This window comes from Mustelus asterias, chromosome 23, assembly GCF_964213995.1.
Source record: "Mustelus asterias chromosome 23, sMusAst1.hap1.1, whole genome shotgun sequence".
NCBI lineage: Eukaryota > Metazoa > Chordata > Chondrichthyes > Carcharhiniformes > Triakidae > Mustelus > Mustelus asterias.
Window position 1 is genome coordinate 48,058,300 of NC_135823.1, and position 23,681 is coordinate 48,081,980.

General features: G+C 47.9%; 1 protein-coding gene across 3 annotated transcripts; it reads left to right on the top strand.

The window, feature by feature from the left end:
• Window positions 1-1,970: 1,970 nt before the first annotated feature.
• Window positions 1,971-23,576, top strand: telo2 (TEL2, telomere maintenance 2, homolog (S. cerevisiae)). 3 transcript variants are annotated; one of them, XM_078240473.1, is made up of 21 exons: window positions 1,971-2,205; window positions 3,016-3,360; window positions 3,732-4,009; window positions 5,112-5,180; window positions 7,169-7,316; window positions 8,181-8,283; window positions 8,575-8,643; window positions 9,026-9,167; window positions 9,440-9,576; window positions 10,618-10,706; window positions 11,644-11,763; window positions 12,193-12,281; window positions 14,714-14,805; window positions 15,905-16,021; window positions 16,849-16,920; window positions 17,029-17,205; window positions 18,272-18,363; window positions 20,419-20,518; window positions 20,727-20,791; window positions 21,413-21,528; window positions 22,085-23,576. In XM_078240473.1, exons 2-21 carry the CDS (start codon window positions 3,029-3,031, stop codon window positions 22,186-22,188), a joined length of 2,511 nt encoding a protein of 836 aa, XP_078096599.1. In that variant the 5' UTR covers window positions 1,971-2,205; window positions 3,016-3,028; the 3' UTR covers window positions 22,189-23,576. The 3 variants fall into 3 exon arrangements, with proteins under 3 accessions (XP_078096599.1, XP_078096598.1, XP_078096600.1); XM_078240472.1 differs by having other exon boundaries at window positions 1,989-2,160; XM_078240474.1 differs by lacking the exon at window positions 1,971-2,205 and adding an exon at window positions 2,230-2,264.
• Window positions 23,577-23,681: the final 105 nt, after the last annotated feature.

Consider the following 23,681-nt stretch of genomic DNA (forward strand, 5'->3'; position numbering starts at 1 on the left):
CAGTTCCCCTCTGTCAACCGCACTCGTTATATCCTCAAAGAGTTCCAGTAAATTAGTCAAACATGAATCCATGCTGCGTCTGCTTGATTGAACCATTCTTTTCCAGGTGTCCTGCTATTTCTTCCTTAATGATAGATTCCAGCATTTTCCCAACTACGGATGTTAAGCTAACCGGCCTGTAGTTACCTGCCTTTTGTCTACCTCCTTTTTAAAGATGTACAGGGCATGGCAAGGCATTGGATCCAGAAGCGCCCAGGGCACTGGAGTTTCATGATAAGGTGTTGATTATTTTCGACTCAGATGAGGAAAACTTTCTTTACCGAGAGGATGGTAAATTTAAAAAATTATCCCACAGGATTATGGATGCTCTATTTGTGAGTACATTCAGGGCTGGAATCCATTTTTCTGTCCCTCAGAGAATCAAGGGATGTGGGGAACAGATGGGAAAGAGCAGCTAAAGTAGAAAATTAGCCATTATTTTATCTAAAGCTTGAGGGACCGAATGGCTAACAAAATATATCAATGATTGTATTAGGTCAGAGGAAGAGGCTGATAAAGTTGCCAAAATAAATGGTTAGCCTGAGAATCTGAGAGCATTTTAGAATTCTGCAAAGGAGGACCATGGAAAAGATGAAGAAAGGGAAAATAGAACATGAGACTAAGCTGGCGAGAAACATGAAAACGGACATTAAAAGCTTCTATAGGTATGTAAAAAGGAAAATATTAGCAAAAACAAATGTGGGTCCATTGTAAGCAGAGTCAGGAGAATTTATAAAGGGGAATAAAGAAATGGCAGAGAAACTAAACTTCGTATCTGTCTTACAGAGGGAAACATTTAAAAAATCCCAGAAATAATGGAGAATCAAGGAATTGGTGTAAATGAGGAACTTTAAGATATTAATATTAATGAAAAAAGTATTAGATTAATTAATTTGGGGTGGCATTGTGGCACAGTGGTTAGCACTGCTGCTTTACAGCACCAGGGACCTGGGTTCAATTCTGGCCTTGGGTGACTGTGGAGTTTGCATGTTCTCTCTGTGTCTGTGTGGGTTTCCTCCTGGAGCTCTAGTTTCCTCCCACACTCCAAAGATGTGCGGGTTAAGTTGATTGGCCATGGAAAATTGCCCCTTAGTGTCAGGGGGACTAGCAGGGTAGATATGTGGGGTTATGGGGATAGGGTCTGGGTGGGATTGTGGTCAGTGCAGGCTTGATGGCCTCCTTCTGCACTGTAGGGATTCTATGACACTTCTCTGAATGTACTTAAAAATCGATAAGCCTGAATCTGAACATTCCGTTGAATGAGGTGGCTGTAGTGATAGTGAATGCGTTGGTGATCATCTTTCAAAATTCTGTAAACTCTGGAATGGTTCCTGCCAATTGGAATGTGGCAAATGTAACCCCACTATTCAAGACAGGAGGGAGAGAGTAACAGGGAACTGCAGACCTGTTAGCCTGGCATTGTTGGTAGGGAAAATGCTAGGACCTATAATAAAGGATGTGATAATAGGACACTTAAAAACAATGGTAGGATTGGGCAGTGTCAACATGGATTATAAAAGGAAAACCATGTTTGACAAATTTGTCGGAGTTTTTTAGGATGTAACCAGCAGAATAGAAATAGGTGGGTGTGATATATTTAGACTTTCCCTTATTCGAGTCCAATGAACAGTCATATTCGACTAGAAACGTTAACTCAATTTCTCTGTCCCACAGATACCGCCAGATTTTGCTGTTTTATTTCAGATTTCAGCACCCACTCTCTTTCGCTTTTGCCCTGCACTTCTGACCCCCTGCACCAAGATGGCGCTGGTCCTGTACGTCCAGTCCCCTGTACCAAGATGGCACCGCAGTTGCGCTTCCGGCATCCTGCCCCCAAGCCGGCGCGGTTACGTCAATTCCTGCTCTCCTTTACCATGATGACGCTGATGCCAAAGTCTCTCTGTATCCGGGATTGAGGCGGCGCCGGTGCTGCGCTTCCGGTCACCTACCCCAAGATGGCGCTGGGAACGCGCAATTGGAGCCAACGGTGAAAGAGGTTATGAGATTTTAGCCGGCAGATTCGGTACAAATCGGGTCTCTTCCTCAGCAATAAATGAAGTGGACAAAATGTCTTCAGTTCCAGCTTGAGACGTGGGTTCGAGACCCAGAGCGACGGTGTGGGTAAATCTGGCTGCTCAGATGTGGTGAATCTTTGGGAGGTTTTAGGTAAATCTATTTCAGCAGTAGTTGGGTTGACAGGCCTGGGCTGTGTGAGAGGTGCTGAGGTATTTCTCTGTCTCATGTTGTTAATGCACCACAGTTATAATTCACTTGTTTGTCTTCTCGAGGCTTTCCTGCTCACTCACCTCTGATATTTCTCTGGACTTTGTGATCCAGGACAGTGAGAGTCCTACAGTCTGGAATGATCTTCATCCAGTGACTATATACAGATACTGGAGCAAATAGGAGAGGAAGACTTGGGATTATCCCCCACTCCCTCTGTCAGCTAAACCCACCCTGACTGTCATTGGCAAACCAAGCACGAACTGGGATTCAGATCTCAAGCTTGATTGTTTTTTATTCATGAGCTGTGAGTGTGTGGCTGGCAAGGGCAGGATCTATTGCCCAGCCCAAATTGCTCTCGAGCTGTCTTCTGGAATATATTTGAGTTACTTGCCAGGTTATTTCATAGGGTAGTTTAGAGTCATGTATGCCAAAGCGTGTAAAAAGATTTCCATTCCATCACTTACAACAATCTGGTAGTTTCATTGTCACTGTTACTATGAGTAGCTTTTTTCTTCCAAATTTATTTAGTTAACTGAATTTAACTCTGCAGCTGCCATGGGAATTAGTCTAGGCCTCAATACTAGTCTAGTAACATACACTATGCTACTGCTACTTTTAGAGATCTATTTTGGTGACTTTAAATTTTGTTTATAAATGTAAACTGCAGAATTCTGGGAATTGGGGGCAGTATTCGAGGAATTTGTCTAAATTTGTAACTTTTTTCTCTGTGTGTGTATCTGCTTTTCCCAGGATCCTCACAGCTATGGACCCCGAAATTCTTGAAGTCCGTTGCCTTGTCAAACAAACAGTCATTACCCTGTCTTCCTCCAGAAACAGTGCAGAAATCACACGCTGTTTACAGAATATGAAAGAGTACCTAGGGGGACTGGAATCTGCTGAACTTTCATCAAAGAGCAAAGAGTTTGTAAACACGCACTACTTCCACTTCCTGCAGGCCCTGGCCAATAATCTCAGTGCTGATTGGCTGCTTTTGTTGCCTGTTGACCAGGAAAAAGAATTATTGGATGACTTCTTTCTGAATGGCCCACCCCATCAAGCGTACCTGGTGCTGCTGGACACCATCACTGCTGCCAGGTAACCTCATCAACATGGTGGGCACTCTGTGGTGAAAGATTTATTTTGTGCAGTAGTGTCACTGGCAATGGTGGCTGTGATAAATCCTCTTATTGTGAATAAAGCACATATCACTGCACACAAATGTGGCCAGTGTCTGCACAGCATTATTAGGACGTGTTAATGAATATTGACATACTCTCAGGGACTTCTTGAACACACACATACCTAAACACATACATGGAGCCCCTCCTAAATATTTACATGCTCCCAGGGGGCACTCTGGAAATTTCTGCCAGGCTGCCCTTTGTTGGGTGGGCTGTGTGGTGTGGGATGGGGACTGGGATCAGATCCATGTTTTGATTCTGCTGCAATATGGTCTTGTGTCACAGCCCAAGTGCACGACAGGAGCGATGTGTGCAGATTCTGGAGCAGTTCCTGCGGAAGGGTCGGATGGCTCAGCTGATCTGGGAGGTTTGTCTTGAACACTCTTCACCACACATGGCCAGTCTGCGAGAGACATTGCTGAACAAAATCTCTGCATTGCCAGATCACATGGCAAACAAACTGGAGAAGAACAGCCGCGAGATGTTCTACCCCAAGAACTACTACCCACTGTTGGGGCAAGAGATGCTCTCTGTGTTGGAGAGAACCTGTGAGCGACTGAAAGGTGAGAATAGCCAAGGTGTGATGTAATGGAACATAAACCATTTTTCACAACTAGAAGAGGTCTTTCTATAGCTTCACTGACACCCCATCCACCGCCTTAAACATCCACTCCCAATGCACAGGGTGTACCTTGTATAAGCTGTACTGTGGCAATTTGCCAAGGTGCATCTTTCAAACCCTTGACCTCCACCACCTCCAAGTTCAAGGGTAGGAAATTCATGGGAAGGCCACCACCTGCATGTTCCCCTCCCAGTCTCACACCACCCTGACTTGATACTGTCGCTGTTATTCATTTTTAATCCTACAAACCATTAATCTGTCTCTCTGGTGATGTTGACTGGTGAGTGTGTGTTGTGTGTGTGTTGTGTGTGTGTTGTGTGTGGGGTGTGTGTGTGGGGTGTGTGTGTGGGGTGTGTGTGTGGGGTGTGTGTGTGGGGTGTGTGTGTGGGGTGTGTGTGTGGGGTGTGTGTGTGGGGTGTGTGTGTGGGGTGTGTGTGTGGGGTGTGTGTGTGGGGTGTGTGTGTGGGGTGTGTGTGTGGGGTGTGTGTGTGGGGTGTGTGTGTGGGGGGTGTGTGTGTGGTGTGTGTGTGATATGTATGTGTGAGAGTGTGTGTGTGTGAGAGTGCGTGTGTGTGTGTGTGAGAAACTCCCCTGCTTTTCTTCTGCATTCACCTGAGACGGCAGGTGGGCCCCTCCATTTAATGCCTCAGCCAAAAGGTAGCATCTCTGAAGTGCAGTGCTCCTCCAGTACTGCATTGGGAATATTGGTCTGGATTTTGTGCTCAGGTCTCTGGAAAGGGACTTGAATCCAAAACCATTTGACTCAAGAGGCGAGAGTCTGGGCCACCAAGCCCTTCTGAGCTTGTTAAAGCATACCAGATAGGATGGGGTTTAAGACTGCATGCAGCATGTACTAATAAATTCTGCTCTCTCTACCTTCCCAAGTGTAGTCGGAGAGAAGGTTCTCAGCTTAGAGAGGGTGCACTGAGGACACTGGGAGTTGGAAGAGTTTGGTGCAATTTCAAAGCCCGTTGGTTTTGGTGTATTATGAGTGGTGAGGGGCTAAATAATTAAGTTATTGACTTTATTGCATTCTGTCACAGGTGGGATGGACTGTTCTCTCTCCTTCGTGTCTCAGCTGCTGGGGAAGGTCTGCATACAGGGCCACACTGGTAAGTGAGTGTCACACCAGTCAGGGGACAGGGTTCAACCTCTCAGCATAATCTGTCGCAATATAACCCCTGAGTCAGCCAAGGTTTACGTGGCGGAGCAGACTCGAGGGGCTGAATGGCCTACACCTGCTCCTGTGTTCCTGCTTGTTTGTGACTGGTTGCTTGTATCCCCTGGTTAAAAAGTGGATGACTATCCAGTGAAGATAGGATTGCTCCTAGCTGTGATGCCTTTCACAGTCAAAGAGCGCTATTTATAAAAGGGCTCAGTGCTGGAAGATTAAAGTCTGCCGTGGACACTGTAGCCCAGAAACAGTCACAGCCTTTGAGAGAGTAACTGAGACTAGAGGTGGCGATGCGAACCTACTCTGGACAGTTGCCCCTGGCAATATTTGCACCCTGGAGCGTTGCTCCGAAAGCTTATGGTATTTGCTACCAAATAAACCTGTTGGACTTTAACCTGGTGTTGTGAGACTTCTTACAATATTCTCAGAGCACAGTGTCAGTGAGAGCTTTCAAGTAGCAGCTTTTTTAAGAAGCTCAGTGGGTTGAATATTAGATCAATCCCTAATTTAACCACTCTCCAGTCTCGCAATGGATTAAGACAGTTGGTCCTATGCTTCTTGGAAAGAGTCTGCTCTAAGATTTGATTGAGGTCTTTAAAATAATGAAAGAATTAAATTTAGTTCATGTGGTTAAAAGCAAATTACTGCAGACGCTGGAATCTGAAACCAAAAGGGAAAATGCTGGAAAATCTCAGCAGGTCTGGCAGCATCTGTAAGGAGAGAAAAGAGCTGACAAAAAGAGCATTTTCTCTTTTGGTTTTAGTTCATGTGGTTATTTGAGTTAAACAGGTTAAAGGGCCAGGGACTGGGAGAAAAGTTTCCAAAGAAAAGAATACAAGTTGAAGTTAGTTGATAATTAGACCCCGGAGTATAGAATATTTAGAGGCTGATCTTTATTCAGTTCTATAAAAAGACAAAGGGGTTCAATGGGGCAGAAAGAGAGAAACTTTCCTGTGGAGTGGGAGTCCAGAATAGCGAGGCATATTCTTAAAATTATTGCAGGCTGCTGAAGAATGAAATCGGGAAGGTTATTTTCACACACGCAGTAATGGAAATCCGGGTTTCTGTCACTTAAAGATGTTTTCCTATATAGAACCATAAAAAGTTATAGTGCAGAAAGAGGCCGTTCAGCCAATTGTGTCTGCACTCGATTAAAAAATAGAAAAAAAGAAATTAGCCACTCATTTTATTCCCATTTTCCAACACCTGACTTGCATGTTTCAACACTTCAGATGCAGATCCAGGTACCTTTAAAATGAGTTGAGCGGTTCAGCCTCCGGCACCATCTTAGGCAGTGAATTCCAGACGCCTGCCACGCTCTGAGTGAAGGTTTTTCTCATGCCCCCCTCTAATCCTTCTACCAATCACCTTAGATCGATGCCCGCTGGTATTTGACCTCTCAGCTAGGGGAAACACGACTTTGCTGTCCACCCTGTATATACCGCTCATAATTTTGTACACCTCAGTTAGGCCTCCTTTGTTCTAAGGAAAACAACTCCAGCCGATCCAATCTCCCCTCATAGCTGCAATTTTCAAGCCCTATCGACATTCTTGTAAATCTTCTCTGTACTCTCTCCAAAGCAATTATGTCCTTCCTGTAATGCGGTGACCAGAACTGTACACAGAACTCCAGCTTTGGCCTAACCAGTGCTTTATACAGTTCCATCATTACATCCCTGCCTCTGTATTCAATACCTCTCCCAATAAAAGAAGATATTCCACATTCTTTCTTGACCGCCTTTCCCACCAGATGGAGAAAAGAACATTTGAAGTGTTCAGTAAGGGTAATTGCAACAGCCCCAGTGCTATCTGTATCAAAAGTGTGTGATTACAAAACTCTACCACAAATTAACACAGACCACTTTGGCCCATCCAGTTTGTTCTGCACTGTTGTTATCTGGCTCTGATTGGCTCATGTTTCCTCAGATGCAGTTTTGCAAGTATTGGTGCCGAGGCTCACTGTTCTTACCCAATCGGATGGCATTTGGCAACGAATCAGTTGGCGATTAGTGGAGAATGTGCCGGAACGTTGGATGGAGAACGTGGTTTCTGGTCTGGTTCGGTTCGCAGCAGGGTAAGTGTGGACTTCAGAGCATTGAGTGCAGACAGCAGCTGGACTGGCTTTCTCAGCCTGAACACACCCAAGCTGCAAGCAGTTTGCTTAGAACCAGCTGTCAGCCATGGCTCAGTGGCAGTGCCCTTGTCATTGGGTCAGAGGTTATGGGTTCAAGCCCCAAATCAGACAACTGGGAACAAAACTGCCTGAAATTCTCACCACAGTACTGAGAGAGTGCGGCACTGTTAGTGGGGCAATACTTGTGGAGCCAAGCATTGGTGAGGGGCAACACTGAAGGAGCACTAGACTGTCAGTGGGGCAGTATTCAGGGAGCACCACACTTTTGGAGGGCCAGTATTGAGGGAGCGCTGGACTGCCGAGGGTCAGTATTGAGGGAGCGCTCTACTGTCAGAGTGTCTGTTGAGGAGCATCACACTATTGAAGGGTCAGTGTTGAGGAAGCGCCTCATAGAGGATCACTGTTAAGAGAGCACCACACGGTTGGAGGGTCAGTATTGAAGAATGCCACATTGTCAGAGGGTCAGTATTAAGGAAGCACCTTAATAGGGTCAGTATTGAGGGAGCACTGCACTGTTGGAGGGCCTGTATTGAGGGAGCACCGCAATGTCAGAGGGTCAATATTGAGGGGGCACCGCACTGTTGGATGTTCAGAAATTAAGCAGGCCACCACACACTGTCAGAGGGTCAGTATTGAGGGCGTGCTGCATTGTTGGAAGTGTTGATTTTTGGATGAGATGTTGAACCAAAGTCCTGCCTTCCTCCTTAGTTGCAAGTAAATGATGCCATGACATTAGCCACTAATCACTGCTTAAAGGGGTTGCACGTGAATAACTTGTTTGAAACTTTGCCCTTTCTCTGACAGGCCTGAGGTGTTGTCGAGGTTATTGGGCAGCATCGTGCTGAAGAACAAGAAGGCTGAGTTTGTCCTAACACACAAATTCCTGATCTTGCAGTATCAACACAAGGTGTGTGCAGACACGGGAGTGAGGGAAGATTAGAACAAGGTGTGTGGGAGGAGGGGACCTGGTCAAGGTAACAGATTAGCCAACTTTGGGAGCAGGGATTTAAACTTCATACACCCACACCATGACATATTGCATTAGGATGTTGAGGGAAGTGGAGGCTGTTGGGGAGGGAGCCATGTTGGAGGCACTGGGGATGGTTGGGGTAAGGGCAGGGGAGGGGTGGTTGTTGGGGGTGAAATGTTCCTGATTATTATTTCCGCCTGTCTGATAATGTCTTTCTGATTGGTGCAGAACTCTGTGCTACAAAGCTTGCTGGGGTATCTGGCCGGTGAGAAATCTCGGGGCTGCTTATTGGTTGAGGTGAGTGGGTACAAGGGGGCGTCACAGCATCTCTGAGCGATTGGTGGGTTCACGATGTCTCAAGAAAGATGGAGACTCTCAAGGAGGCGGGTTGGCAATGCTCTCTCACGGTTGGGGGGCGGGGGGAGGGGGGTGTGTGTCTTGGTGTTCACGGCAGCAATTCGAGGGTCGGGGGGGTGTGTTTGAACATTCTGGAGCTGGAATAGTGACCCCTGACATGTTAATAAAGCATTGGAACTACACAACAAGCTAACTGCTGGAGCCACCCTAGGGCTTTCTGCTCGCTCCCTCCTGACGGATCAGGATGAAGAGTGAGAGTGGAAACCTGCTTGTGGGACCACTCTAAGCTATAACAGATTCTAAGTTTGTGTGTCTTTGCCAGGTGCTGAAGAAGCTACTGGAGACCTGGGGTAACAGCAGTGCTCTGAGACACACCTCCATAGAACAGCAGCTTTACATTAGCAAGGCCATCGTCATCAGCCTTGCACAACTCACTGACCCGCAGATACAGGAACACAAAGCAGGTTAGTGTTAGTGTGTACACACTAAACAGGTTATTGTGTTTGTGAGGCTGAGGTAGGACTGAGTTGGGACGACGAGTTTTGTGATGAAAGTGGGAGATCAAGATGGTCAGTGACACCATTGGCTCATCAGACTGTTAAATGAAGGGGCGGCTTTAAGATGGTGCTTGGATTGTGGGAGTTGTGATGTGGTGGAGTTGACAGGAGGGAGAGGGCTAACGTGATGGAGTTGATAGATGTAGTCATGAGTGTTCTCTGGTGCCTTGTGTTTGCAGAGCTGCTGTCTGGGATGATGGCTGGGATGGAGTGTCACCTGGACAGTAACATATCCCGTGTTCGCCAACTAGGGATGGTTGTTGCAGAATGCCTTAGCGCGAGGTTGAATTCTGGGGATCACAGGCTCAAGTTCCAGGTAGGTCTGACGGAGCTGAGAGTGCGGAGCACAGGCCCAGTGTGTGGAGATCCTGTAATTCTGCAGGGATGGGGCATTTTAACTCACTATCCCCATAATGTTGCAACACAACAGATTTGAAACCAGTCTTTTACATTTTACCTATCTGCCTCACCTAACATCTCATCAGAGAGCCAGCACCCCTTACAGTGCAGCAGCGAAATGTCTGCCTGGATTACGAACACTAATCCTGGAGAGGGACTTGAACTTGTGACCATCTGACCCAGCGGCTGACAGACACACCCCATACGGCTAGTGCAACCTTTCCCTGCGTCATTGAGACTAGAATGGGATCAGTGAGCTCTGTGCACTAAGAATTGATCCTGGTTTGTTATAGGTTATTTAACTCTAATTGGCTAGAGAGTGGACAGCTCATTAGGTATGAAGTGGGATTACTGAAATGTACACATACTTAAAATTGATATTAAAACACGCGTTAATAGCTTCGGGATAGACAAATATAGGGAACGCTCTTTCTAGGCATGATGGGAAATTTAGCCAATACTATTGACATGATGGGAGACCTGGCCAAGGACGCTTCCAGAGATGGCTAGTCCAGCAGCTGTAACAATAACAGCTTTCACAAGAATTCATTTCTGAACAAGACAAGAAGGAGATAAGGGGGAACTCAAGGCCATACCCAAGGCTAAGGGGTGAGATAATGGGAATATGGGAATAGTATGGTAAGAAATTAATGGGAAACATTACAATGAAAAACAGCAAGATAAGACTATAAAGGTGTTCTCCAAAGCTTGTATCATTGAGAAAGGCTCCATGGCAGTCTCCCTCTATAAATAAAGTCTTCTTAATCGGAAGTTCACAGATTTGGAGTGGTTCTTCAATCGCAGGTGCATGCATTGGCTGCTGATCTTATTGCTCAACCTCTGAGTCACTCAACTCCAGCACGAATGTTGATTTGATTCTCTGATCCTCACACTATCCTTGTTTCTAACTAAAGTGGTACAGTTATTGATGTGATGCTTTTATTCTGTGGTCCTTCAGTATGTGGAAGACGATGAATTGAGGGAACTCCAGTCACTGTCCACCCCGAGGCCGCTGTCCAGCTGGGAGGCTCCTCCCCAGCAGCACAGGTACATGAACATTCAACATTCGAAATGGACTCCCCCTGTAAACTACAAACCCAAATACTGGAATACACAGCATATCATATACAGCATCTCCAGAGAAAACTTTCAGCTGCGTAACCTTGCATCAGAGTGCTGAGGAACCTGTCTGCGTATTAAGAGGTTATAGGATCATAAAATCCTACAGTGCAGAAGGAGGCCATTCGGCCCATCGAGTCTGCACCGACCACAATCCCACCCAGGTCCAACTCCCCATAACCCCATGCATTTACCCAAGCTAGTCCCCCTGACACTAAAGGGCAATTTAGAATGGCCAATCCACCTAACCCGCACATCTTTGGAGTGTGGGAGGAAACTGGAGGACCCGGAGGAAATCCATTGCAGACACGGGAAGAACGTGCAAACTCCACGTAGACAGTGATCCAAGCCAGGAATCGAACCCGGGTCCCTGGTGCTGTGAGGCAGTGGTGCTAACCCACCGCGCCACCGTGTCGCCCCGGTTGTTTGAGTTGCTATTGTCTGAAATGGGGGGTGGGACTTTACAGCCCCGAGCATCCCGGAACCGTAAAATCCTCCCCGAGGTCAATGGGCCTTCCCATGCTCCAACCCGTCACCCCATCAGGTTCCCGTCGCGGGCGGAGCGGTAAAACTCCAGCCTCCATGTCTGTGCGACTAGTGGCCACTCAACACGCTGAGTACGAAATGTTGAATGAGAGGGAAACCGATGTAAACAAAAAGCCATACTGGATTTTGCTTGTTGCTCCACGCTCCCTTATTTTCATTGGCAATATTTGAACCCTCTGGTGAGAATTTGCATGGTTCCCTCCCCAATCCTGAAGCCACATCACTCCATCTCCACCTGATCCTCCTCACAAGCAAGAACTCAATTCACTGGCCACAATCAAGGCTGTCAGGACTTTCATGAATTTTCATCCATTTCTAGCGATGGAGGCTCACCGATGGAGAGCAAACAGAAGTTGGCGGAGAGCAGACAGAAACCAGTGAAGAGTAAACAGCCAGAACAGAGAATCCGGGACACAGAGTCAGAGTCCGAACTCGACAGGTCGGTAAATCTAGTTTTCACCGCTCTCCAGGTTTGGCCATTAGAATAAGAAATAGGCACATGTAGAAGATGGGGTCAATTCTGGCCTCTGGCACTCTGGCCTCCTATAGCAGAGCCTCAGGCTATGTCCCAGGAGGAGTAAAGTGTTGAATGAATCCAGTACTGTCCTTATGGTGAATGGGTCTCTCTCTCTCTCGCTTATTGCCCCGTATTCTCTATCTAACTCACCCCCGCGACCCCTGTGCTCTCTAACTCATTATCTTACTCTTCATAGCTCACTCCCCAATGCTCTCTCTCTCTCTCTCCACTTTGTGCTTTCTGGCTCATTTGCTCTCAATTTCATCCACTCTCTTGTTCTCTTACTCCTCTTGTACTCATATCTGCTGCCCCTTTTTCTCCAGCCCTCACACCATGTCTTTTTATTCACAGTGATGATGAACTGATTCCCTATGACCTGTCAATGGACACTGAACTGCAGAGGAGTAAAGCCCCAGTCTACGTCAGTGACTGTCTGGAAGGTAACCTGGTGCCTGGTCTTTGTGTGTTGTATTGTGTGGGGGCGAGGTGAGTGACCGGTCACTCTGGGGGAGAGGGCACTGAGTGACTGGTCAGTGTGTGGAGGGGGGGGTGGGGTGTGCAGTGGCCACTCAGTGTGGTGGGGGGGGGGGGAGGGAGGTGCTGAATGGCCAGTCAGTGTGTGTGGGGGAGTGCACTGAGTGAGCAGTCAGTGTATGGGGGGGGGGGGGGGGGCGGGGCGCTGAGCGACCGGTCAGTGTGAGGGGTGGGGGGTACACAATGACCGGTCAGTGTGGGGGGGGAGGGGGGCTGAGTGACCGGTCAGTGTGGTGGGGGGGGTTCTGAGATGACCTGTTAGTGGGTGGGGTGGGGGGGAAACTGTGTGACCAGTCAGTGTGTTGTGGGGGGGGGTGGGGAGACACTGAGTGACCGGTCAATGTGTGGGGGAGCGGCATTGAGTGACTGGTCTGTGTGTGGGGGGGCCCCTGAGTGACTGGTCAGTGTGAGAGTAATTGACCCTTCGACCCTAGGGAAAAGACTCTGACTATCCAGTCTAACCAAACCTGTCATAATCTTGCAAACCTCTGTCAGGTCCCCCCTCATCCTCCAACACTCCAATGAAAACAATCCAAGTTTGTTCAGCTTTCTTCATAGTCCATATCCTCCAAACCAGGCAACATCCTGGTAAATCTCTTCTGCACCTTTTCCAATGCATCAGTATCCTTCTGATAGTGTGGTGACCAGAACTGTACACAATACTCCAAATGTGACCTAACCAAAGTTTTATACAGCTGCAACATGATTTTCCAATTCCTATACTCAACATCCTGACTGATGAAGGCCAGCATACTATACACCTTCTTGACCACCTTGTCCACCTGAGTTGCTACCTTCAGGGATCTGTGGATCTGCACACCTAGATTCCTCTGTATGCTAATATTTCTAAAGGCTCTACCATTTACTGTACACTTTCCTTCTGTAGTAGACCTTCCAGATTGCATCACCTCACATTTGTCCGGGTTAAATTCCATGTGCCATCTTTTGGCCCAGGTCTCCAGCCGATTTATATCCTGCTGTATCCTCTGACAATCCTCCTCGCTATCTGTTACGCCCCCAGTTTTTGTATCACCTGCAAATTTACTAATCAGACCACCTACATTTTCCTCCAAATCGTTTATGTATCTTGCAAACAACAGAGGCCCCAGCACGGATCCTTGTGGAACACCTCTTGTTACAAACCTCCAGTTAGCAAAGTACCCTTCCACTGCTACCCTCTGCTTTCTATGCCCAAGTCAGTTTTGCATCCATCTTACCAGTTCACCTCATGTCCCATATGACTTCACCTTCTGTATCAGCCTGCCATGAGAAACCTTATCGAAGGCTTGACTAAAGTTCATGTATACGATATCCACTGTCCTGCCCTGGTTAATTTTTCTTGTCACTTCCTCAAAGAACTCAAATCAAGTTTGTGAGACACGATCTCCCCTTCACAAAACCATGCTGCCTATTGCTAATAAGCCTATTCTCTTCCAGATGTGAGTACATCCTGTGCCTAAGAATCTTCTCTAATAATTTCCCCACCACTGATGTCAGGCTCACAGGCCTGTAATTTCCCGGATTGTCTCTTCTGTCCTTCTTAAACAGAGGAACAATGTTAGTTACTCTCCAATCCTCTGATACCTTGCCCGTGGCTAAAGAGGATACAAAGATTTTTGGCCAAGGCCTCAGCAATTCCTTCCCTCACCTCTCTGTATTCTGGGATAGATCCTGTCTGGTCCTGGGGACTTGTCCACCTTAATGTTTTTCAAAACCTCCAATACCTCCCCCCTTTTTATCTCAACATGTCCTAGAATGTCAACATCCTCCTTTTTATACACACCATCCACCACATCCTCCTTTGTGAATACTGATGCAAAGTACTCGTTAAGGACCTCACCTACCTCATCTGGCTCCACACACACATTCCCTCCACTGTCCTTGAGTGGACCTACCCTTTCCTTAGCTACCCTTTTCCTCCTTATATATGCATAAAAAGCCTTGGGATTCTCCTTAATCCTGCCTGCCAAGGACATTTCATGGCCCCTTTTTGCCCTTCTAAATCCCGGTTTAAGCTCTTTCCTGCTATCTTTGTATTCTTCAAGAGCCTTATCCGTTTTCAATTTCCTGAAATTTATGTCATTCTTTGTCACTAATTTCACAATCTCTCTTGTCATTCAGGGTTCCCGAATCTTGACATCTTTATCCTTCATTTTTACAGTGACATACTTGTCCTGAATTGTTAACAACTGACTTTTAAAAGGTTCCTATTGGATGTGGATTTACTCTCAAACAGCCGCCCCCAGTCTACATTCCCTACCTCCTGCCTAATACTGTCGTAGTTAGCCTTCCTCACTTTGCCTACGTACTGATCTCTGGATTTCTGATTGTTTTACAGTCCTGATAACATCTGCAGACCCAGAGCGAATTGAACTCACTTTGAATGTTGTGGAAAGCTTGATTAGAAAAAATCCAACTGCAAGCAGAGAGGTGAGTTGGAGAGGGAGGGAGGGAGAGAGAGAATGGGGATGATGACAAGGGTTTGCTATCAGCATTGTCAATGAAGGATTCTGGTTGTGATGTGCAGGAATTGTACTTTTCACTGATGTACAGCTTAATTTAGAAGGTTGTGGTTGAGCTTCACTCTGGAGACTTGAACACAAAACAGGACCACTGCACTTTTCCAGGGTCAGTACTGACGGAGCGCTACACTGTCAGAGCACAAGTATGAAGGGACCATCGCACTGTTGGGAGGAACAGTACTGAGGGAGTGCCACACTGTCGGAGGTGCAGTACTTGAGGGAGGTGCAGTACTTGAGGGAGGGGCAGCCCTGTGGGAGGGGCAGCCCTGTGGGAGGGGCAGCCCTGTGGGAGGGGCAGCCCTGTGGGAGGGGCAGCCCTGTGGGAGGGGCAGCCCTGTGGGAGGGGCCGCCCTGTGGGAGGGGCCGCCCTGTGGGAGGGGCCGCCCTGTGGGAGGGGCCGCCCTGTGGGGGGGGCCGCCCTGTGGGAGGGGCCGCCCTGTGGGAGGGGCCGCCCTGTGGGAGGGGCCGCCCTGTGGGAGGGGCCGCCCTGTGGGAGGGGCCGCCCTGTGGGAGGGGCCGCCCTGTGGGAGGGGCCGCCCTGTGGGAGGGGCCGCCCTGTGGGAGGGGCCGCCCTGTGGGAGGGGCCGCCCTGTGGGAGGGGCCGCCCTGTGGGAGGGGCCGCCCTGTGGGAGGGGCCGCCCTGTGGGAGGGGCCGCCCTGGGGGAGGGGCCGCCCTGGGGGAGGGGCCGCCCTGGGGGAGGGGCCACCCTGGGGGAGGGGCCGCACTGGGGGAGGGGCCGCACTGGGGGAGGGGCAGCACTGGGGGAGGGGCAGCACTGTCGGAGGGTGAATTAAGCTGTGGTCCTATTTGCCTTTATTGATGGTTGATGTGGGAGTTAACCAGCACTATTTGAAGGGTGATCCAGTATCCTAGTCAACATATATCACTTGTTTCTTCATATAGTCATGGGATATTCTGTGCGTGATCGCTGGTTTAACTGATGGGGGAGTAATTTGTGTGGGTTTCTGAGTGGGGTGCTGAAGTAGCTTGTTATTTTATTCCACAGGTCAGTGTGCAGTTTGCACAGGTACTTCTCCACCTTGAGGACAAGTTTAACATCTCTGGGTTTATAGGACTGCGTCAGCGAGGGCTGGTGGCAATCACTGTAACTGATATCATTCCCGTAAGTACAGAGGAAGCTGCTGAAGAAGCAGAATGATCTATTCATTCTGGGGTAGCTATAACCCTGAACAGTTAATGAATGTGTAATATCATCACTCGCCCACCGTTCGCCTCTCCACAGAACCTACTTGAACTAAAACATTGCCTGCCCTCCACTGTCCTGACTTCCAGCCTGCCCGGTCCCCCCGACTGCCCCATTCCCACCTCCATCCTGACCCATTGCCCTGTCCCTCCCACCATCCTGACCCATTGCCCTGTCCCTCCCACCATCCTGACCCATTGCCCTGTCCCTCCCACCATCCTGACCCATTGCCCTGTCCCTCCCACCATCCTGAGCCATTGCCCTGTCCCTCCCACCATCCTGACCCATTGCCCTGTCCTCCCACCATCCTGACCTATCTCTCCATCCCCACAAATTTCCCATCCTGACCACCCTGCCCCCCGATTGCCCTGGCCCCCCAACCTCTCATCCCCCCCACCATCCTGCTCCCACTGCCCTGCCGACTGCCCCTTGAACGATTCACCGACTGCTCCATCCTCCCAGACCTCCCTTCTCCCTAACTGCCTCCCAGCCACTCCGGCCCTCGACATTATCGTGCAAACCCCCTCCACAGGCTTCAGAGTCCAGCAGTCCCTCTGGGCCTCGGGCCTGCCGTGCTCTCTCAGCGCCAATCCCCTCTGTTTCCTCTCGTTCTGCATCCAGCATCTTTCCTGTCAGCCTCCTGCTCACTCGCAGCCAGACTCCAACACTAACTGAGTGTGCAGAGTTAGACTGCACTCTACCCCCAGTATGGAGTGACAGCTTCATCCTCTTTATCTGTATTGCAGGTCACTGAGTATCTCACCTGCGAGTTCTACGCTGTGAATTACAGTCTGACTCAGCGTCTGGACATCCTGGATGTGAGTTGCTCACCACCTTCCTTCACCACTTACTGTTCCAAAGTAATTTCCTACCTTGTCAGCAACTTCCTCCTGGTTCCACCAACTCTGTGCTTTATGTTTGCCCAGGTCCTAGCACTGGCTGCACAGGAATTATCCCAGCCTGACAGCAGCCAGAGAGCAGCCAAGGAGACCCCTTCCATTCAGCTCCTGAGGGAAGAATCTTCTGATCCGCACACCCCCAGTCACCAGTGGAAGAAAATCATTGAGGAAAGGATCGAAAACAAGACCCGTCGCTTCAGCAAAGTAAGAGCAGAGCCTGGCTGGGGGGCCGGGGGGGGGGGGGGGGGGGGGGGGGGGGGGGGTTGGGTTGGGCTGACTGGAGCCGGGCAGGACTGGGCATGCGGGGAGGGTGCAAGGCGGGGCAGCGTCAGAGTGGGAGGTGAGTGAGGAGCAGTGTCCGCTGATTATCTGGCTGGGTGCATTTAGCTGAGGGCCTGTTGAGAGAGGTTGATGAGCTTGCTGCTGTATGAGATGTGACAAGCTTGGGATAGGGCTTCTGAAATCAGAAACAGTAAAGGGTTCACAGAGCGAGGTCAGGCAGTGGTTAGTTCAAGCCAAAATAAAATTGTTGACTGCCCCTCTGCCCTTCTCCCTCTTTCTTTCTCTCTCTCTCTTTCTTTCTTTCTCTCTTTCTTTCTCTCTCTCTCTTTCTTTCTTTCTCTCTTTCTTTCTCTCTTTCTTTCTCTCTTTCTTTCTCTCTTTCTTTCTCTCTCTCTTTCTCTCTCTCTTTCTCTCTCTCTTTCTCTCTCTCTCTTTCTCTCTCTCTCTTTCTCTCTCTCTCTTTCTCTCTCTCTCTTTCTCTCTCTCTCTTTCTCTCTCTCTCTTTCTCTCTCTCTCTTTCTCTCTCTCTCTTTCTCTCTCTTTCCTTCTTTCTCTCTCTCTCTCTCTCTTCTCCTTTCTTTCTTTCTCTCTCTCTTCTCCTTTCTTTCTTTCTCTCTCTCTTCTCCTTTCTTTTTTTCTCTCTTCTCTTTCTTTCTCTCTCTCTCTCTGGCTCCATCTCATTGATTATCTCTTCCATACCTCCCTTCCTTGCCTCTGTTGCTCTCTTCCCCAACTTCGTCTCAATTCACCTCTTTCTGTCTTTTTAATCTCTTGTAGGACTCTCTCTCTCCCCCTCCCGCTGTCCCCCCTCTCTTTCTCTCTCTCGCGCCGTCCCTCCCCTCCCTCCCTCTTATTCACCCTCCGTCTCGCTCGCTATGCTGCATCTTGCTCTCTCACTTGTCTCTCTGTCAGTCTGTCTTCTGTTCATAGGACAGTGTGAATGGCTCTCTGCTATATTTACTAATGACTTGATTGTTCTTTTTGTCAGGGAGCTTCGAGACCAGAACCCAAGGCTGTTCCCAACAGGCTGAGCCCAGTCGCTGGACATTTCTTTTTCCCTCTAATCAGGAATTACGACAGGTAATATCTGTTTGTGAATCTTGTCACGACCACGTAAAAAGTGTTTCCTCAAAGTGGTTAGTGTTTCCTCAAAGTGGTTCCTGAGTTAAGAACTTGTGTGTACGTATGTAGCCCACTTTTAATTTGAGTTTATTACAAAACTACTACTGAAAGTTAATTAAGCAAAAGTGATAAAAGTTATTAAATAAAATAAAGATACAAAAATTAAACTCTCCCTCACCTGAGGACGAGCGGCGCTCCGAAAGCTCATGATTCCAAATAAACCTGTTGGACTTTAACCTGGTGTTGTGAGACTTCTTACAAAAATTAAAAGTAGATAAAGGGAAAAAACTTTATTTAAAGATGAGATTTCAAATCAGTCTCGGTGAGATATTGCTGCAGGCTTGTGCTCCAATTCCTTCTTTTCAAAATGAAGTAGTTGAAATTCAGCAGCTGTGATGGCTCCTGCAGTCAACTAAGTTTGCCTTTTTCAGGTGGACTCAGCAGGTCAAGCAGGTTTTGCGAAACAGAAGATTTTTTGTTCCTCGATTATGGAACTTGTGGAATTGCCAGGATTCCTTCACTACAACAGCAGTTGAATTCTTAATAACTTCCTCTATGACTCCAGTTGCAAAGAGCAGACCCCGCCGATCATGTCTCAAGAGTTCTTCCTGGGGGTTCTGCACACAAAATGGCAGTTCTCCTCCAGACTTTAAAGAGTTTAAAGTTATTGCTATATTAATTTTCAGTGAGTCATTGTTTCACCAAAAAGTTAATTGTTTTGAGGTCCTTTGAAGAACCCTGCTGTTCCTACAGAGGTAAAAGAGGTTTTCATACCTTTTAGAAGATTCAATGGACATTCCTGGAAGGGGTTTTTTTTTAAATCTTCGTAGCCAGCTTTAGAGATTGAATTGATTTGATTTATTATTGTCACATGTATTGGGATATAGTGAAAAGTGTTGTTTCTTGCAAGCTGTTACAGACAAAACATACTGTTCATAGAGTACATAGGGGAGAAGGACAGGAAGGATAGGTTGCAGATTATAGTGTTGCAGTTACCGATAGGTTGAAGAGAAATATCTGCTTAATATGTGATAGGGCTATTCGGAAGTCTGATGGCAGCAGGGAAGAAGCTGTCTTTAAAATCTGTAATATCATAATGACATGTTTGTGACAATCTTTACAAGAATTTATGTTCATCATTTTTTCATTGATTATCTCACTGATCACAATCCCCAAACTCATCAATCATATTATGGGGAAACGACGGTTCCCTCTCCCACTCGGGAAATTCGATTCAATTCCCCACAACAACAAGTTGAATTCCACAAGTGCCTGAAACGCGCAACATCTCAGGGTAATTAATGCTAGCAAGTCAGAGATTGAGAGAAATCCTGGCTCGAAGTGGAGGAGGAGGAGGGAGAGACAGCCAGTGAAACTGAGCAGAGCTTTCTCTACAGTCACCACAGCAGCCCCAGGTCCCTCGGTTAGACTCAGGCTCAGCTCCTTGTCAACCCAAGGATTGCATAGACCTATTACAGGCCAAGGTTAAAGGCAAAATGCTGGGGATGCTGGAATCTGAAACAATAACAGATTCAGATCCCTGCCGGAAAATCTCAGCAGGTCTGACAGCAACTGTGGAGAGAGGATAGAGCCAACGTTTCAAGTCTAGATGACCCTTAGTCAGAGCTGGCCAAGGTTATTTCCTGCAGTGAAGACCGGCAGTTTCGCACCAGTCCCCATTTTTTGTGACCCTGAAAGTCTCAGACCTTCTGTTGATTCAAAATAACAAACAACAGTTTTATTGAAAGGGATGTTGCCTGCACACAGTATAAATTAAAACTAGGAGCCTCTGGAAACCCCCAGTGACATCACCGTCAAATCATGCGACCAGGTCTTAAAGCAATCATGCAACTACTTAAATATATAATATTCCTGCCAGACCACACTGACCACTGCTTAATTCCCCCTCCCAGACCACACTGACCACTGCTTAATTCCCCCTCCCAGACCACACTGACCACTGCTTAATTCCCCCTCCCAGACCACACTGACCACTGCTTTATTCCCCCACAGGCCACAGACACCGTTTGACTTCCTGGCTGCACAGCCTCTGATGATGGGACGTCTAATTCACACACTGGCGATTCTGATGTACTTTTCTGTGAATGCCCCGGTGAGTTGATGAACCTGGGAATGCTGGTGGGTGGTATGAGACAAGGAGTGAGTGTGGAGCACACTTCTGGACTGATCCTGACGCAGGATTCATGGGGTACTCTTCAGGCCATGCAAACCGAAGCACTGGTGCTTAGTGTGAGACCTTTACTAATGTGAGTGGTGTAGCATCAGCTACGTGAGTAACCTGTAAGTTTACCCTCCCCTAGATCGCTATCCACATGGGGAAGGCTCTACTGGATTTCACCTGGGCTGTTCGGTATCACACAGACACGTAAGTAACTGCTCGAGTGCCAATAACCTTGGTGTTGACCCTTTTTCCCCTGTTAATGTGTTTTGACAGTCGATGCTTTGCTGCTGCAACCACTATTCGGTTGCGCTGATTTTCTTCACCTCACTTCTCAACTGTTCATGTGTGAGCAATGGCGAGGAGTGCAAGCAACGTGATGGGTGGCACCGCAGTCCCAGTGCTGCTCAGGGCAAACACTCCTCCATTCGAATGTTATCAGATCAGGACAGCCATTTGGCTGACATCACTCGCTGGTGGAACCTTGTGATTTTGGGATCAATGGTGCTTGATCCCAGTAAAAATTCGGGGAACAGTGAGGGGATGGGATGTGACGGGATGTGGGGAGGGGGGACAGTAGTTTTGTGTCGTTGATGGTGTCTGGCTCATCTCCAGGGGCGTCTCCAGTTCCAGTCTATATGTCACCAGCTGCAGGCTGCTTTGAACACCCTCAAGTAGAATGGGGGAAGTTCAGCTTTTGCTGTGGGCTAGGTTAGTTGGGTCATTGTAGCATTGCCTTGATGGTTTGTGCTGTGAGCTGTCTGTTTAGTTGCCTGTATTGGGGAGAGTATGTAGCCCATTCTCAGGCCTCTTTTGTTACTCTCTCAGGTATGTGCGACAGGGCACATTATTTGCTGTCTCCTCGGTATTGCTGAGTGTTCCTAGCCACGTCCTCCTGACTGAAGTTCCGGATGAACTCCTGGAAATGAGATCCTGGCTTGCAGGTGAGTCCTCAACACGGTTCCGCGTAATGCAGCAAATTCGACACTGACCTTCCTGTTCAGGGACATGGGCTCAGCTCCAGGCCACATCCGCTGGATGTGTATCGGCGGGGTTTTCTCAATGTCCGAAAGTTGAACTGCCCTAATAGAATTGCTGTGTAATTCACTAGACAGTGTTGCTCTGGGGAATGGGAATTTTGACCCCCCAACTCCCGAGTTGGGGATAATCTAAATATATCTCTGCAAGTACGTAGGCCGATTACAAAGTAGAGAATCCTGGCTCCCCTTCATCAAAGGGGATCTGAAGGGATCTGGTGAGAAGTATAGAAAGCCTAACATGCTAAGTGCTGCCTTATTGATCCCCAATGCAATGGGCTTTGGGCTTAGGTGCTGCTCCGGTAGCTGGGATTCTCCCTGTGGGTCATACCCCCAATTCTGGCTACAGGCTATTGCAGAAGGTCCAACCTGCCCCTGGGATGTGAGGTGTGAGCTGTACCCTGAGTGCTCCAGTTCCCAGTGTGTACAGCAGTCTAACCGTAAGATGTTACTCTCTCGCCAGATGTTGCAGAGAATGATTCAGATGAAGGTTGTCGCAAGTCAGCCTTGCAGAGCTTGCTGTTACTGGAAAACTTCAAGAAGAAACTTGGTCTCTCCACAGAATAATTGGAGAGCACAGGCCGAGGCTCATACATTGATATTCCTGTAATCTGCAAAGGACACTTCCTTGTAATCATGAACTGGGATGTGTGATGCCATCCGAGTTTGGCCTTGGACAGGACACCGTCACCAGCAATTGCAGGGACTGTGCAAGATTCAGGAGCTAGGGGATGGGAGGAGGAGATACGAATAAAGTGATTTCCTTTGAGGCTGACATGGATGAGAGAAGTCTGAACCCATAATGTTTTATCCTCCATGTTTGGTAGTAGTTGGGTGGTACAGTGGTTAGCATTACTGCCTTACGGCGCCAGGGACCCGGGTTCAATTCTGGCCTCGGGTCACTGTCTGTGTGGAGTTTGCATGTTCTCCCCATGTCTGCATGGGTTTCCTCCAGTTTCCTCCCACACTCCAAAGATGTGCAAGTTAGGTTGATTGGTCATGCTAAATTGACCCTAGTGTCAGGGGATTAGCAGGGTAAATATGTGGAGTTAAAGGGATAGGGCCTGGGTGGGATTGTGGTTGGTGCAGACTCAATAGGCTGAATGGCCTCCTTCTGCACTGTAGGGATTCTGTAGTTAACTCAGGGGGGTTCAGTGCAGTGTTAAGGTGTCAATGGAAAAGTGGATCATGGTCTCGAAGTCTCACATCTAATACGTCCATGCACTGACCTAGAGATGCAGTCATCTGTAATCATAGTCTCTCTGGAGACCTAGGTATACCCCATCTTTGTCTTTGATGAAGTTGCCGATTCTCGCTAGGGTGTGTATCTTTCTCTCTTTCATGCTGCTCAACATGGAAGTGTGTCATTGCTGTTCCTGAGCCCGATGACCACATGTGCACTTCAGACAGGAATTGAGTAACAAGAAGTGGGGAAACATGCCCAAACCAGAGAGACTGCGGTAAATCGTAGCATATCTGATATAACACAGAGTGAACCTGTGACTTCCTAGTTTGTGTTGATGAACACCACACAACATATATAATATATTTAGTCCACTGCAACAGTGACTATCTGTAAGTTAACAAATGCTGTAAGGGTGAGACTCGTTTGAGGCCTTTTTCTTCTGCCGATCGTTAATGATTCGTTCAGTTTTATCCATGTGACTGTCTTTCTGGCCAAAGTGAATTTATCAAGTTGTGGCAGCTGAGTTGTACAGTCCAGAAGTCTCAGATTTCCTCCACTTTCTGTGCTGAACTAGTGACTGTCTCCTGAGGGAGGGGGTACAGTTGCCAGAGCTGGGAAAATTGGACAGAAAATCTACCAGCACCAACACTTCTCGCAGCAGATTAAGCCTGCGCCACATCGAGGTCCAATCTGCTTTGATTCAGGGAAATATTTCTTGTTGTGATTAACGCAGTTGGTGTAATTTCAGAATAAATTTTATTTTTTCTCACTTGCTAGCCTGAGTTTTGTTGCGCAGCTTTCATTTTTTTACCACGCTAGGTAAGGGTAATGAGGGGTGGCAAGTTACCCATTTTCTCTCTCTCTCTCTCCAGTA